This window comes from Protopterus annectens, chromosome 9.part0 (assembly GCF_019279795.1).
Source record: "Protopterus annectens isolate FY-2018-M chromosome 9.part0, PAN1.0, whole genome shotgun sequence".
NCBI lineage: Eukaryota > Metazoa > Chordata > Ceratodontiformes > Protopteridae > Protopterus > Protopterus annectens.
Genome location: NC_056743.1, coordinates 270,637,520 through 270,652,118, shown reverse-complemented (window position 1 = coordinate 270,652,118; position 14,599 = coordinate 270,637,520). Strand labels below are relative to the sequence as shown.

Sequence of the window (14,599 nt, the reverse complement as noted above, 5' to 3'; positions counted from 1 at the left end):
TGCCACTACAGTGCAGACCACAAACCTTCTTAATGTAAAACAACTGGTCTGAAGCCCAAGTGCTTAAACTAAAAGGCTTAGAATGAGTTACACCAAGCAGTAATAAATACAACTGAGTACTTTTAAGATGACGCAAAAGCAAAATAAAGTGGGAAGAAACACAAATACAGTAAAAGCAGATACATTTTTTTTTTTTTTTGAATGAGTAAATGAGATTGGCCCAGGAGGAGTAGCCAAGTGCAAATTTACAAGAGGGGCGGGCAGTTTCAAAGCCACCAAGATTAACACCAAGACAAAAACAGGGAGGGTGGTTGGGGCCTACTGAAAAAACAACTTCCAGCTAGATATTGCTCAGTGCAACACAAATTACTTTAAATCGTGTATTATTTGATAAAAGTGCAGGTGAAAATCCACTCATTTTAATCTAGTTATGTATATACATGTTATTAAATGATGTGTGTATGCTTATAACTTTATGCTGTGTATAGTATTTGTGAATACCTTTCAACATTTCTTTATGTTTGGAGCTTTTCTACCCAAAACGCAAATGAAAAGGGTGACTTTGCATGCACAGTCATACCATTCCAGTAAAAAAATGCAAACAAATAAAATTTATTTGGGGGCAGAAAATTAATTCAAACATTATGATTAGACTAGCAGATGAGAGGGGGAGTAGTGGTACTAGATAAGAATAATTGCAAGGTATGTGGAAGATGCTTCGAGAAAATGTTACATACCAGCCCATAGATCGTAAACAGGTTAATAATTTAATCCATCATGTAAAAATCTGTTTATATGATTTGTTCATGTGACATATTATATCTGAAGATATATTTAAGTTTGTTATAGTAGAACAGCCAATTATACCTGTGTTAAACGGTCTACCTAAGATCCATAAGAACCTGCATAACCCACCTTATAGACCCATAGTATCTAGTCAAGGTTGGGTTACGGAGTTTTTGTCGATATGGGTTGAGAAAAAACTCAAAGGAATTTTGTCACATGCGCCAGCAGTTGTTAATGATGCTTCGTGTTTTTTACACTCTTTGTGTAATTGTTATGAATCTGTAAGCACAGATGAGGATTTTTTGTTCATTACTTTAGTTGTTACTAATTTGTTCACAGTAATTCCGAATTCTTATGGTGTATCGGCAGTGAAACAATTTATTTTGGCACAGACCATTTTACAAATCTGTTTTTCTTGAGCTAATGTTGGAGAATAACTTGTTCATTTTTTATGACCTGTGTTATTGGCAACGCATGGGCGTTGCCATAGGTACCCCATGCGCCAACGCCTATGCCAGTTTGGTGTTGGTGCAGTGGGAGAATGTTAACATTTTTTTCCAATAATCATCAGTGGATGAAACAGCTTAAATGATATTGAAGATTTGTTGATGATGTATTTCTTCTGTGGGATGGTACTGTGGAAGATTAAACTTGTTTGTTAAATACAATTTACTGCTAACTATTCTGTAGAAGTGATAGATTATTTAGATGTGAAAATACACAAGAATGAGAACAAGGGAGTACAGACTAGGGTGTATAGAAAAGAATGTTGGAGAAATAGTCTCCTGGCATATGATAGTATGCACCCTCGACATATTTTCGAAAATGTTGTTAGTGGTCAAAGCCTAAGAATATCTAGGCTATGCACTGAAGATAGTATTTATGAAAGAGAGATGAATGAGATGCAACATGTTTGCCACACAGGGTACTCAAAGAAGACTGTATATAGACTAACAGATCTAAAAGATGGAGGGGGAATAGAGGAAGGCCTTGTTTTAAAGCGAATCATGACAAGTGTATAAACGCTTATGAATGGAATTTAAACAATGAATCTCACCCAAGGATGGTCCTTCACTATAATAGTGATATGGACACTATCTGTCATGTGATTAAGAAGAATTGGAAAATCCTACACACTGATGATAAGTTGAAAGCAGTGGTAGGGGTATATCCAAGATTTGCCATTAAAAATAATTTAAATTTGAAGCAAATTCTGTTGTAGAAATGTTTATCCATTAACATCAATACCACAAAATGTTAGAGAAGGTACTTTTCCATGCAGGAAATGTTAGGGGTGTCAATATATTAATAGTTCAAACATCTTTGTGCACCCGGTATCTGGTATAAAATATGTCCCCAAGTTGCATGCAGATTGTAAGACGAAAAATGTTAGCTATAAGTGCTCATTGTGTATGGCGTTCTATGTTGGGAAGACCAGTAGGATGCTGAAACAGCATATTCTACAGCATAAGAATGATATTAGATTAGGTTTGAAAAGTAATACATTATTCCAGCGTACTGAATTGAATGTAGGACATACCTTTTCTTTTATGGTACTGCAAATACAACATGAAAATAAGAGGTTGAGACATTAAACATTACTCAGAATTAACTGAGTTAAAATGGATTGCAGATTTACAAGCAAATCATAAACCAGGCTTAAATGGTTGTATGCCCTTAAAACCACTATTAAGGGGACATATCGACCCTGTTATTAATTTCATTGGTTAGTTGTAAGTTTAAATGGGATTGTATGTATTGTATTTTATATTTGATGAAAAGCAACAGCTCAGAAGTGCTTATCTGTTCCTTTTAAATAACCAGTTTTGACTTTGCTGGTTGTGGTGGCTTCAGTGGGTTCTTGTACTTCTATATTTTGGATTTTATACTACCACTGTGAACTTTTATTTCTTTTTGCTGCTGTGGATTTTAACTTTGTGTGCTTGAAAAGGGAATAATGGTATATTTACAGAGAAAGTCAGAAAAGAAAGTTAGATGGCAGTAATGAAGTAAGTGAAAAAGGGAGAGTAAGGAGGTATAAGGTACTTGTTCACAAATAACATCCGTACCTTTTAGGCACATTTTTATAAGATCATAGAGCGGGTATTAAAGGAGGCAAAAGAAACATGCATCTAGAAAGTAATAAATGGGAGAGTAGAAAATATATTCTATTTTCTGCCGTGACAAGAACCAGAATGCTTTTAAGACTCAGACTCCTTGTATCTGCAGTATTTGTGTGTGTGTGATTCCCTGGCCTTTCTTATTCCTTTATCAAGATTCTGCTTTAGGTCATCTCTGCTTGTCTACCCTTAGACCCCCCCCCCCCTTCTACCCTTATTCAAGTGAAACTGTTTCTCAAAGGAGTTTTACACTTTTGCCCACCTAGAAGGTGGGTAATCCCTTCCTTGGGGTCTTATTATTCTTATGTGGAAAACACTATTATTTGTTACTGTGACTTCTGCAAAATGAGTATCCGAGTTATCAGCTGTTTTGGTAAGTTATCCGTATCCCATCTTTCACAGAGATAGAGTAATGTTGATATCAAATCCTTCCGTTATACCTAAGGTTGTTTGAGAGTTTACACTGAACCAGGAAATTTATCTCTTTTTTTTTTTTTTCGAACTGAAAATAGAGTGAAAGAAATTTACATAAACTGGATGTTCACCGTCAACTCTGGTACTAAGCTGACAGGATATAAAAATAAAAAAGTCAAGACTTATCAACTGTTTGTTCCATCATGGTAAGAAAAATGGACAGTTAGTATTGAAACAGACATTCTAAATGCTCATTCTAGTGCTTTTTGTAGGGCCTGCTCTGCAGGGTTTCTGACTATTACTTTGATTCCTTATCTAAGTGCAGAGCAGTTTGCTAGGTCTGTTCTCCATTCAGTAGGCACACATTCCCTCTCCCCTACTTTTTTCCTATTTTTATGCCCAGGTGTGCGATTTGTATTACTGTTGTTCCTGACATGGCTGTAGCTTCCATCTTATTAAGCAAGATAACTGAAGATCTGATGATGTCAGTCTTTATGTAATCCTTGGTTGTGGGCTCTGTTCTGAGCCTCGGAACCGACTCTGCTGTTTATTTCAGCTTGCATGTTCCAAACTCTCGAGCTAAGCTTTACCCATAGTGCTCCTCTCTAAATTACTTCAGATCTCGTTTGCTGCTTTGTGTGTCAGACGTGTACGACCACTCTAGAGTTTTGGCTTTTAATTAACGTAAGTTTTTACTTTAAAAATATCTTTTCCTCATTCTTACAAATCCCTCTTTAGTCTCTAGTGACTTTTTTCTCTACCCGCTCCTCTCATTTAATTTTTGTAGTGTGTGTGTGTGTGTGTGTGTGTGTGTGTGTGTGTGTGTGTGTGTGTGTGTGTGTGTGTGTGTGTGTGTGTGTGTGTGTGTGTGTGTGTCTCACTCACTCTTCTTTTACTACCGTTGGTAGTTCTTTCCTCCGTACCATTGTTGGTGGTACTTTGTACCTATTTAGGTAATTCTTAAATACCATTACTGGTCTTATCTCTTCCCTTTCTCTGTTTGTATGTGTGTATGTATATATATATATATATATATATATATATATATATATATATGTGTGTGTGTGTATATATATATATATATATATATATATATATATATATATATATATATATATATATATATATATATATATATATATATATATATATATATATATATATATATATATATATATATATATATATATATAAAATGTATATATAAAAAAAACTTTCTCTGTTATTCTTTTGTGGTGAGTATGTGTGTTTGCTTCATCATGGCTGATGATCTGAATCCCCAGCTAAGTCATGTAAGGGCACCTCAGGGTTCAGAAGGCGCAAATAATGCGAGAGAAAAATGCAGAACTCAGACATGCATGTGTGGTGTGTTTATTGCTTGGGTAAAGTTCACCTGCAGGGGGATTGTTCAATATGTTATGGTTTCTCTGCCAGGACACTCCCCCCTGAATGTTAGAATAAACTTATTCTGAAAGGCATGCTAAAAGGTGACTTTGAAGAGGCCATTTCTGGGTCCAAGATGAAAGCCATATTTTTCTAAAAAGTGATCTTCCTCTGTTCTTAGTACTTCAGAACCACCTAAAAATATTTCTGAACAGCCTTCAGTGTCAACAGGTTCCTCAGCACTGAATGGCAAAAAAGATTCGGCACCTACCATGGCTTCGGAGTCTACTTCATCTACCTCAGCACCAACAGACTCATTGGTACCTGAGCAGTCAGAGGTTATTTTTGTTCCAAGATCTAGATATTCTCCCTCTATAAATCCATTCAGGGATAGACCACCAAGCCCCTTTGTCAATCTGAGACCCCCTAGATCTCCTTCGACTTCATCCATTCGATCCTCCATTATAAGACTGGTGGATCAGCTCCTCACGGCAAAGGGATTGTCTTCAGTTCCTAGCCAAGTCGGCACTGGCTCTGGCTCTATTACAACACCTTCCTTTCTTCCTCCTCTAACTCATATTGAGTCATTGGAGCCCACGGTTCCGACACACCTGACTTCGACTGCCTCAGTTCTGGTAAGAACATCTTCTCTGGAACTGAGGGTTGCCTTGAGTTGTTCTGGGCTTTCGGGACCAGAGGCCTCTTGAGGTCGAGACTCCCTGGCCGGTTCCGAGGTGCATGGATCAACTTCATTAATTTTGAGCCTTCCATGCCCCTTAGTGCCTCGACCTTTGTTGGATCGACCCAAGCTTCGGTTTCAGGGGTTGCCTCCTCATGCAGGGTGGGACCTTGGTTCAGAAGGAGTCTATTTCAGTTCTGGGCTTCCATCCCTCTGTGTGTGTGTGTGTGGGGGGGGGGGGGCAGCCTTCCAGTTCATGGAGAAGGCCTTGTCCATTGGGGACTCTGTCTTTGCCATCCCTGTCGGACCAAACTTCTACCTGTCCTCGAACAGAGCTTCCATTAGTCTCTTCCCCAGGACACAGGGCACAAAAGCCCCAGGAAAGACTCTATTTGGTGGTTTCCTGTTTGGACACTTCCCGGTACATCCCCCCCCCCCCCGAGGAAGTACCTGCGAAGAAAAAGTGCAAGAGGAAGCACAAGGAGTCCTTCACTGTAGATACCGACTTTGATGAAGGGGAATGTTCCCCCAGGTCACCTCCTGATGAGGTTTCCTTCAGGGACATTCTAGAGCTCTTGAAGCAGATGGGAGGCTGGACTTTCCTCCAACCTTCTTCAGAGGAGTCTGTATAACTGGAGGCTTTCTGTGCCCAACCTTCTACCACTATGATCTCACCACCCGGTGACAAGCTGATTAAACTGGTCACACATTGGGTATGGAAGATGCCCAACTCCATCAAACTGATCCCCAAGAGACCTGACCGGATCCTTTCTGCCCCCAAAGAACAACAACATTGGTACAAAGGCATATCCTTAGGATGCCATGGTGATGGTGGCTGCCACTAAGAAGGAACTTGCTGAGGGAAGTCTACACTTCATTGACCTTTGCTCTCAGGTCCTTGAGTTACATGGCGCACTTTACAAGGGTACCAAGGGATCTAGTGAAAGAGCTCTCAGATGCCCACTCGATAGCAGTAGCTGAAGAGGTACACGATAAGTTTGCTTTTCAGCTCACTACCCTCAAAGCAATTTCTAATTAGTCTATGAGGCTGATTGCCCACGCAGCTGAAGGGACGACAGCGGCGGGTTCAGGCATAGCCATTAGAAGGCACACTTGGATGTGCTTGTGTGACTTTATGGAGCCATTTAAAGCATCATTCGTCAATGCTGCATTTGATGGATCATCTCTATTTGGTCCTAAGGTAAAAGACACTCTGGCCAGATGTGAGAAAGATGGGAAGACTCTTTCTGCCTTAGCAGTATGTTTCTCTACTCCTCAGTGGCCCTACTCTAGGAACCAGAGAAGTAGGAGACTATGGTTTAAGAGGTCCCAAGGGCCTTTCCAGGACTCATGTGGCAAAGACTTTCCCCAGGGTAGAGGGGGAAGTAATGGAAGACACCGCCCTAGAAGCAGAAGTGGCCCGCAGAACCAGGGGTCCAGAGATTCCTTCTCTGGTACTTCCTACCAGCACTCCTGAACGGAGGCCCAATTACCTTCCTCTGGAGGCAGTGGAGGGTCAATTATACTTGCACCAATCTACCTGGCAACTGATAACTTCGGACAAATAGGTGCAAGGAATTGTTTCCAGAGGTTACAAAATTCCACTTTCTATAAGTCCAAGACCCCAAAAGAGACTCCCGGATATTCCACCCAGTCACAGGGAAGCAACAGTAGCAGAAATTCAAAAACTGCTCAACAAAAGAGCCATCCAAAAAGTTCTACCAGACTAAGTAGGATCCGGGTTTTACTCAAGGTTCTTTTTAGTGCCCAAAAAAACATGGGACTGGAGACCCATTTTGGATCTCAGCCAGTTCAACAAGGCAGTTCGGCAAACCAAATTTTGGATGATCTCAGTACAGTCTATACTTCCATTCATGGAAAAAGACAATTGGGTGTGCTTTATAGACCTCCAGGATGTATATTAACAAATAAAAATGGACAAACACTCCAGGAGGTTCCTGCGCTTCTGGCTGGGAGCCAGTCATTTCCAATTCAGAGCACTGCCCTTTGGACTTGCCTCAGCCCGCAGGGTGTTCACCAAATTCATGGCAGTGGTAGCAGCTTATCTCAGACTGCAAGGATTTCGAGTTTTTCCATACCTCGACGAATGGACAAGAGATTACACTTTGCATCTCTAGGCATCACAGTAAATTACGAAAAGTCAAACTTGCAGCCCTCACAACAACTAGAATTCATCGGAGCCCTGTTGGACACAGTTGCTGGAATTGCTTTATTCCCACTGGAAAAGCTACAAAGGATTGGATCTCAGGTCAGTCTAATTAACCAGAGCAAAAGTGTTCCAGACAGGTTAGTCCTACAAGCATTAGGCTCGATGGCAGCCTCTATCACTCTAGTTCCTTTAGCAAGGTACCACATGCAAATCTTGCAATGGTTGCTAGCCTCCCAGTGGTCTCTGGTACATCAACCAGTGTCTCACCACATCTTGATTACCAATCACTGCAAACAGGAACTTTCATGGTGGATGCACTCCAAGATTCTTTCAGGCCATCCATTCATCCTTCCACAACCTCAAGCCATAGTGACCACAGATGCTTCCCAGATGGGTGGAGGGCATTAACTAGGAAGGATAGTCCAAGGCACGTGGTCCCAACTGGAGGCCATCTTGCACATCAATGTTCTAGAGATGAGGGCAGTGCTGTTAGCGTTTAATATTTCAGGATGCCCTTCCTCTAGGAACAGTAGCAATTCAGATGGACAACATGTCGGTAGTTTGGTACATCAACAAACAAGAGGGAACCAGTTGTGTCGAGAAGCCCTCAAAGTGTGGAAATGGACGATTTCTTCCAACCGCTTTCTCACAGCAGCGCACATTCCAGAGAACTCCAACGTAATAGTGGACAAACTGAGCAGAACCATTCTCATGCCTCACGAGTGTTCTCTCAATCCTATGGTAGCAAAAGAGATTTTTCGTCACTGGGGCCAACCTTGTTGCAATTTTTTTGCATCCCCTATTAAAAAAAACAAGTGCAGCAGTTACTTTGCCTTAATCCCCTCTCCGGGAAATGTAATTAATTATTATTTTTAGTGTTTCTCAGTTTTTGTAGTTCTATTTATATTCATGCTGTTGGCAGAATACTGAATAGGGTTTTGGGCTTGGAGAACTGAAGAAATCTCATAACATTCATGGCTATATAAAACTGCAGTCTCATGGCATCTTTGCAGGTGCAGAACCATTGTCTTTTCTTACAGTAAGTAAAATCAGGTTGACGTATAAGAAACAGAAGGTTGGTAAACCCAAATGTAATAATTTACTGTTGGAGTGTCTTTTCTCTGAAGATCTACTGTTATGGTAAGTACGTTACGCAACCAAACTTTCTTTGGAAGTCAGTGTCTTGCATTGCTCACACAGCTGACTTAACCTGTACTAGATCTGATGACCAGTGGATTTTGTTACAGTTCAGGGAACACTACCATACCTGATGGGGTTCTGTGATGGCCTGGACTTGGACAGTTTACAATTTAATTTGTGTGACCCAGTGAAGAATAGTCTTGAATAGAGTACTGTCAAAGTGAATGATGATTTTGTTGTGAAGTGAAACATAAAATTAATGGACATTGTTCTAATATATTATCATCCCAATGTTCTTTTCTTTTGTTTTTCTTTCATAGTCTCTGTCTCAACAACGGGCAATGACCTGGCTTACTGTATTGGAGTATATAGAAGTCTTCACTGAGATGGGAGCCACCAAGTTGTGGGGTGAAGCTGGTAGATGGGTAGTCATCTTTCTGATTCAGCTCACAAAGTACGTCATTTTTGTTTTATTTCTGAGCTTGAAGTGACATTGCATGCAGCGCATTCTTTTGGCCTACTGATTTGTTTCTGTTTGTAGACAAAAGATCTGCTGGACAAAGCTTTATTTACTGATGTAACTTAGGGTGTTGCTAAGCAGTTTATCAATGAGAAGAGTGCAGAAGATGGTATCTGTACAAAAAGAAGTAATTTCAGCCACTCTTCCTTCTAGCTTTAACATCTTAAGTTGAAGAACACACTTTGAATCAGTGTTAAAAAAACAGAATTCCCACATCAGTGCTGTAATCTTTGGCGATCTATTTAGCAGTGCACTATTTTTTTTCTTGAGCACGGATTTTCTTTGAGGAGAGTTGCAGTAACTTTTGTGATAAGATTCCAACCCTGCATAAACTAAAAGCACTGGTGGTGATTCTCTGCTGGTTGAGGAAGGTAAACCTATAATCTGATGTTGTTAATCTACTTCCCATTCATCACTGATGGGGTCCGTTGTGAGCCCTCGGAACTGAGTCGGCCTAATACCAAGCTTGCATACACCAAAAACTCTCGAGCTAAGCTACTACCCATAATGCCCTTCTCCCAGTTACCTCAGATCTCATTTGCCGCACAGCCATATAGCAGCGTTTAACCGAGTTCTCCAGCTAAGTGTCATATTTTTACGAATTTTTGTGTATTTTGAACCTTTGTTCTAATCTAACTCATTTTTCTACCCTTTTACTCTATCTAGCTCTACCCTTATACCATCGTTGGTAACGCCCTCTCCTACCCTTGTGTATCAGTTGATATCTTCCCTTTTTGCTTCTTTTCGTACACTTTCTAGCAGTAATTTATTTCTTTTTGTGTGTTTGGATATGTCTGAAAAAAAAAGGGACTTCGGGGTTCAAACATTGCACTTCCTGCAATGGCAAACTCCCCAACAGCGACTTACACCATGATTGTTTCTATTGTGTAGGGGTTTCTCACCTCTCTGTGAATCCTCCTTACCAAATTTGCCTGAGTTTTAGTTAGCGGACGCTGAATGAGAGAAAAAATAAGCTTATCTTGAAATGCCTGTTAACCTCACCTTTCTCTGAGGCCCTTTCTGTGTCTGAGGTCTCTGCCCCTCCTGTGAAGGACAAAAAATGTCCACATTCCGACCTCTTCACCAGCTGGTGATAAGGGAAAGTCCCACAAACACAAGGCCCACAAATCTTCTACCCAACACAAAATTGCTTCCTCTGTTCCGACTATAACTGTTGCTTCTGTTTCGAGCTCAGATCCAATTGCTTCTATAGAAATTACGAAAACGTCAACTTCGACGCCACCTTTGGCACCGATCTCTATGGCACTAGTCATAACTAACAGTAATGACTACGGCTCTGACCTTGCTGTCTTCGATAGTATCAGCACCGACTTCATCACCTTTTATCGGACCGAAGGCGGTTCCGACAATCCCTTTGGAACCAATTATAACCTCGACCCCCGAGTGCCTCCTTGGCACCAAGTCCATTCTCGACGCTGTTAATTCCTCTATTGCCCGTTTCCAAGTTAGAGTCTTCGGTGCCAACAACTCAAACACCACGGACCCAGTACTCCCCCTCATTGGACCCGTTCATAGGCCAGACTTGTAGCCCTTTTCTGGACCTGCCTGACTCCCCTTTGGGAGTGTCTGTAAGGTCCACCAGGAGTCTGTTTGAATTAGATGTGGTGCACCTGCTGGACCAGCTGTTGATAGGCAGAGGGATAATAAACATTCCTAAGACTTATCCCACTTTTGGGTTTGGGTTTGTTGCTCTCAGGACTCCCACTTATACTCCTCCCTCGGATCCATCGGTTCCGAGGCCCATAGCTCCGACGTCCTTGGTGGGAACCCATTCCTTGGTGCCGACAGTGACCCTCACTGAGGCTTCGAGGCCTCCCCTTTGGGTGCTTGCTTCTGGAAGCGCACCTCCTATATCGGATCTTCCCCCTGCTCCCTATGAGCTACAGTTACCACGGGTCACCTTCCCCGGACACCGAGAGCACAAGCCTCAGGAAACCCCAGTTCAGGGTATTCTTCCTTCTGAGTCTTCTTCAGACATTCCCACTGAAGAACCCCCTCGGAAGAAGGCGTGTAGAAGAAAACACCTTAACTCTCCGGAGGAGTCTCACAGGGGATATGGACTACGATGATGGGGAAGGGTCCTCACGTTCACCTCCTGATGATGTCTCCTTTGGAGACATCCTGGAAATATTGAAACAGAGGGGTGGCTGGAAACCCTCTAACCCTTCCTCGGAGGAGTCCATCTTCCTGCAGGCTTTCCGCTCTCGGCCTTCTACTCCTTGGGTGACCCACCTGCCGATGAGTTAGACCAGCTCATCCTGCAGCATGTGTGGAAGAACCCTGATTCTATTGAGGCCATTCTCCGGAGACCAGACAAGAGTCTTTCCCCACCAGAGGAGCATCCGCACTGGTCTAGAGGCTTGCCAGTAGACGTTATGGTGGTGGCGGCGACTGCCACTAAAAAGGACCTTGCGGAGGAAAGTCCTACTGTCCACCCGCTCAACAGAGAGTCGCAGGCTGTGGACAGATTAGGGAAGCGAGTTTTTGCTTCAGCGACCTTTGCAGTCAGGTCTCTGAACTACTTGGCACATTTCACGAGGCTCCAAAGGGGTCTGATCTTCGAACTTTCTGGAGCCCTCACGGGTCAAGTTTCTGATGGGGCACGAGACAAGGTTGCCTCTCACCTTCCCACGTTTGAGTCTATCTCCAACTCATCCATGAGGTTGCTGTCCCACACAACCGAAGGGGCTGCTAGAGCTGCGGGTGCAGGCATAGTCATGAGGCGTCATGCCTGGATGCGCATCTGTGACCTCGCCGACTCCTTCACGTCCTCCTTTTTGAATGCCCCTATTGAACCATCTTCCTTGTTTGGTGCTAAAGTAAAGGACACACTGGCCAGGTGCGAACAGAATGGAAAGACCTTGTTTGCCATTGGCATACATTTTTCCAACCCTCAACATTCTTTTTCCAGGAACCAGAGGAGTGGGAAAATATGGCACAAAAAATCTCAAGGTCCTTTCCGCAACGCACGTGGTGAGGATTCCCCTAGAGGCAGAGGGGGTTCCAGTGGTGGAAGATGCCCCCTTTTGGGGCAGAGGGGGTACCCAAAATCAAGACTCCAGGGATTCTTTCTCCAGGCGGTCTTATCAAAGCTCCTGAATTGTTGCCCAATTGCTTTCCTCTGGAAGCAGTTGGGGCTCATTTTTCTCTGCACCAAACTGCCTGGCACTCTATTACAAAAGATCGGTGGGTGCAAAGAATAATCTCCAGAGGCTATTGCATCCCTTTAACATCACGTCCAAAACCTACAAAGATCCTTCCCGATGATCCACCCAGTCAAAGGGAAGAAGCGGCTTCAGAGATAAGAAAGCTGTGTTAAAAAAGTGTCATCCAACCAGTCCCACCAGACCAATGCAGATCTGGTTTTTACTCAAGAATCTTTGTGGTGCCAAAAAAGACCGGGGACTGGAGACCCATTTTGGATCTCAGCCATCTAATCAAGTCAGTGGTTCAAACCAAGTTCCGCATGGTCACTATACAATCCATTCTCCCTTTTTGACAGGTGGATGTTTGGATGTGCTCATTAGAACTCCGGGATGCGTATTACGACATCAAAATGGACAAATGCTCCAGGAGTCTCCTTCGCTTCCGGCTAGGAGTCAATCATTGCCAGTTCAGAGCCCTGAAATTCGGTCTCTCAACGGCCCCCGGAGTGTTCACAAAATGCCTAGCAGTGGTGACAGTTCATCTGAGACTTCAGAGATTCCAGGTGTTTCCATATTTGGACGAGTGGCTCCTCTCCACCCCCATCAAGCATCTTCTGGCCATAGCCCTCCACTACATTCTCTCACTGGCAGAGTGTCTAGGCATCACAATCCATTGGGAGAAATCCAATCTACAACCTACCCAACAACTGGAATTTATAGGGGCAGTTTTCAGTACTCGAACAAGCCTGTATCTCTACCAGCTCACAGGCTTCAGAGGTTAAGATTTCAAGTACAAGTGATACTGTCTCAAATAAAGGTGTTAGCAGGAGAAGTTTTCCAGGCTCTGGGGTCTATGGCTGCAGCCATTACAATTGTTCCTCTGGCAAGATTACATATGAGACTGTTACAATGGCTCCTTTTGTCCCAATGATTGGCAAATCTTCACCCCCTAAACTCACAAATCCTCATTACCAAGTCCTGCAAGCAAGATCTTCTTTGGTGGATGAGGCCAGACGAAAAACTTTGGTGTCGCCCCTTCCAGATCCCTCAATCCAATGCCACGGTGACCACGGACACTTCCCTGTTTGGGTGGGGGGGCCATTTTCAGGGAAAGATTGTCCAAGGCACGTGCTCCAGCTTAGAGGCCAACTTCCATATCAATGTTCTGGAGTTGAGAGCGGTGCTGTTGGCATTGTAGGCACTACATCCGCTCCTTCCATCGGGAATGATTGCAATTCAGTCAGGCAATGCCAGTAGTCTGGTACATAAACAAATAAGGAGGGACCAAGTCCTACTTCCTGTGTTGAGAGGCCATGAGAATTTGGCACTGGGCGATAGCTTCCAACCGTTTTCTTATAACAACGCGCATATCCTGGAGAGCTTGAACGTGATTGCGGACAGGTTGAACAGATGCAAGGTTATCCTCATTGTCCCATTCTGCCCTTGCCAAGTGGGGTTACCTTCCCTCCCCCCTCACCTCTTACAACCTCCATGGATCCTGGACACTCGTCAGAACCTAATCTCTAACCCCCCAAGGGTTGACTCTCCCAAATCTGTCCACTCTTAAGCTGACAGCTTGATTTCTCCACTTCTGTTAGTTGCCAGGCAGAAAACCCTCTCCTCACCTGTTCGCGATGTTATTCTAGCCTCCCATAAGCCATCCACCAGAAAACCCTACAGAGATAAGTGGGAAAGGTTCACTCTCTGGTCTAAAGAACAGATGTTAGACCCCTTCTCAGCTCCTGTGTCTGTTATACTTCAATACCTTTCTGAGTTTTTTGAGAATGGAGCATCAGCTTCTACTATTCGAGTCCACTTGGCAGCTATCTCCAGTTTTCATAATGGTCTAGAAGGTGTTCCACTTATCTCCACCTGCATATGCAGGACCTTTCTCAAAGGAGTTTTCTATAGCAGACCCCCAATCAGGCAGCCTTTAGAGACATGGAATCTCTCCCTGATAGTACAGTCTCTCTCTTTACCCCCTTTTGAGCCTGCTGCAAAATGTGACCTTAAATTTCTATCATGGAAATCTCTATTTTTGGTGGCTGTCACATCAGCTAGATGGATATCAGAATTACAAGCCTTATGCATCAAGTCCATATTTAATCTTTCATAAAGACAGAGTATCTCTTCGTACTATTTCATCTTTTCTCCCCAAAGTGATTTCTGATTTCTCTGTCAACCAGTCTATTGAGCTGCCAGTGTTTTTTTCAAATTATT

The 14,599-nt window shown here is 42.9% G+C and overlaps 1 protein-coding gene across 1 annotated transcript in view; it reads left to right on the top strand.

Annotated features, from left to right (window-relative positions):
* PEX16 (peroxisomal biogenesis factor 16) overlaps positions 1-14,599 on the top strand; it is a 599,892-nt gene that overhangs the window by 204,190 nt on the left and 381,103 nt on the right. Inside the window, exon 4 of the mRNA XM_044082857.1 lies at positions 9,013-9,151. Within this exon, the coding sequence (XP_043938792.1) occupies positions 9,013-9,151 (139 nt within the window). The remainder of the gene's footprint in view (positions 1-9,012; positions 9,152-14,599) is intronic.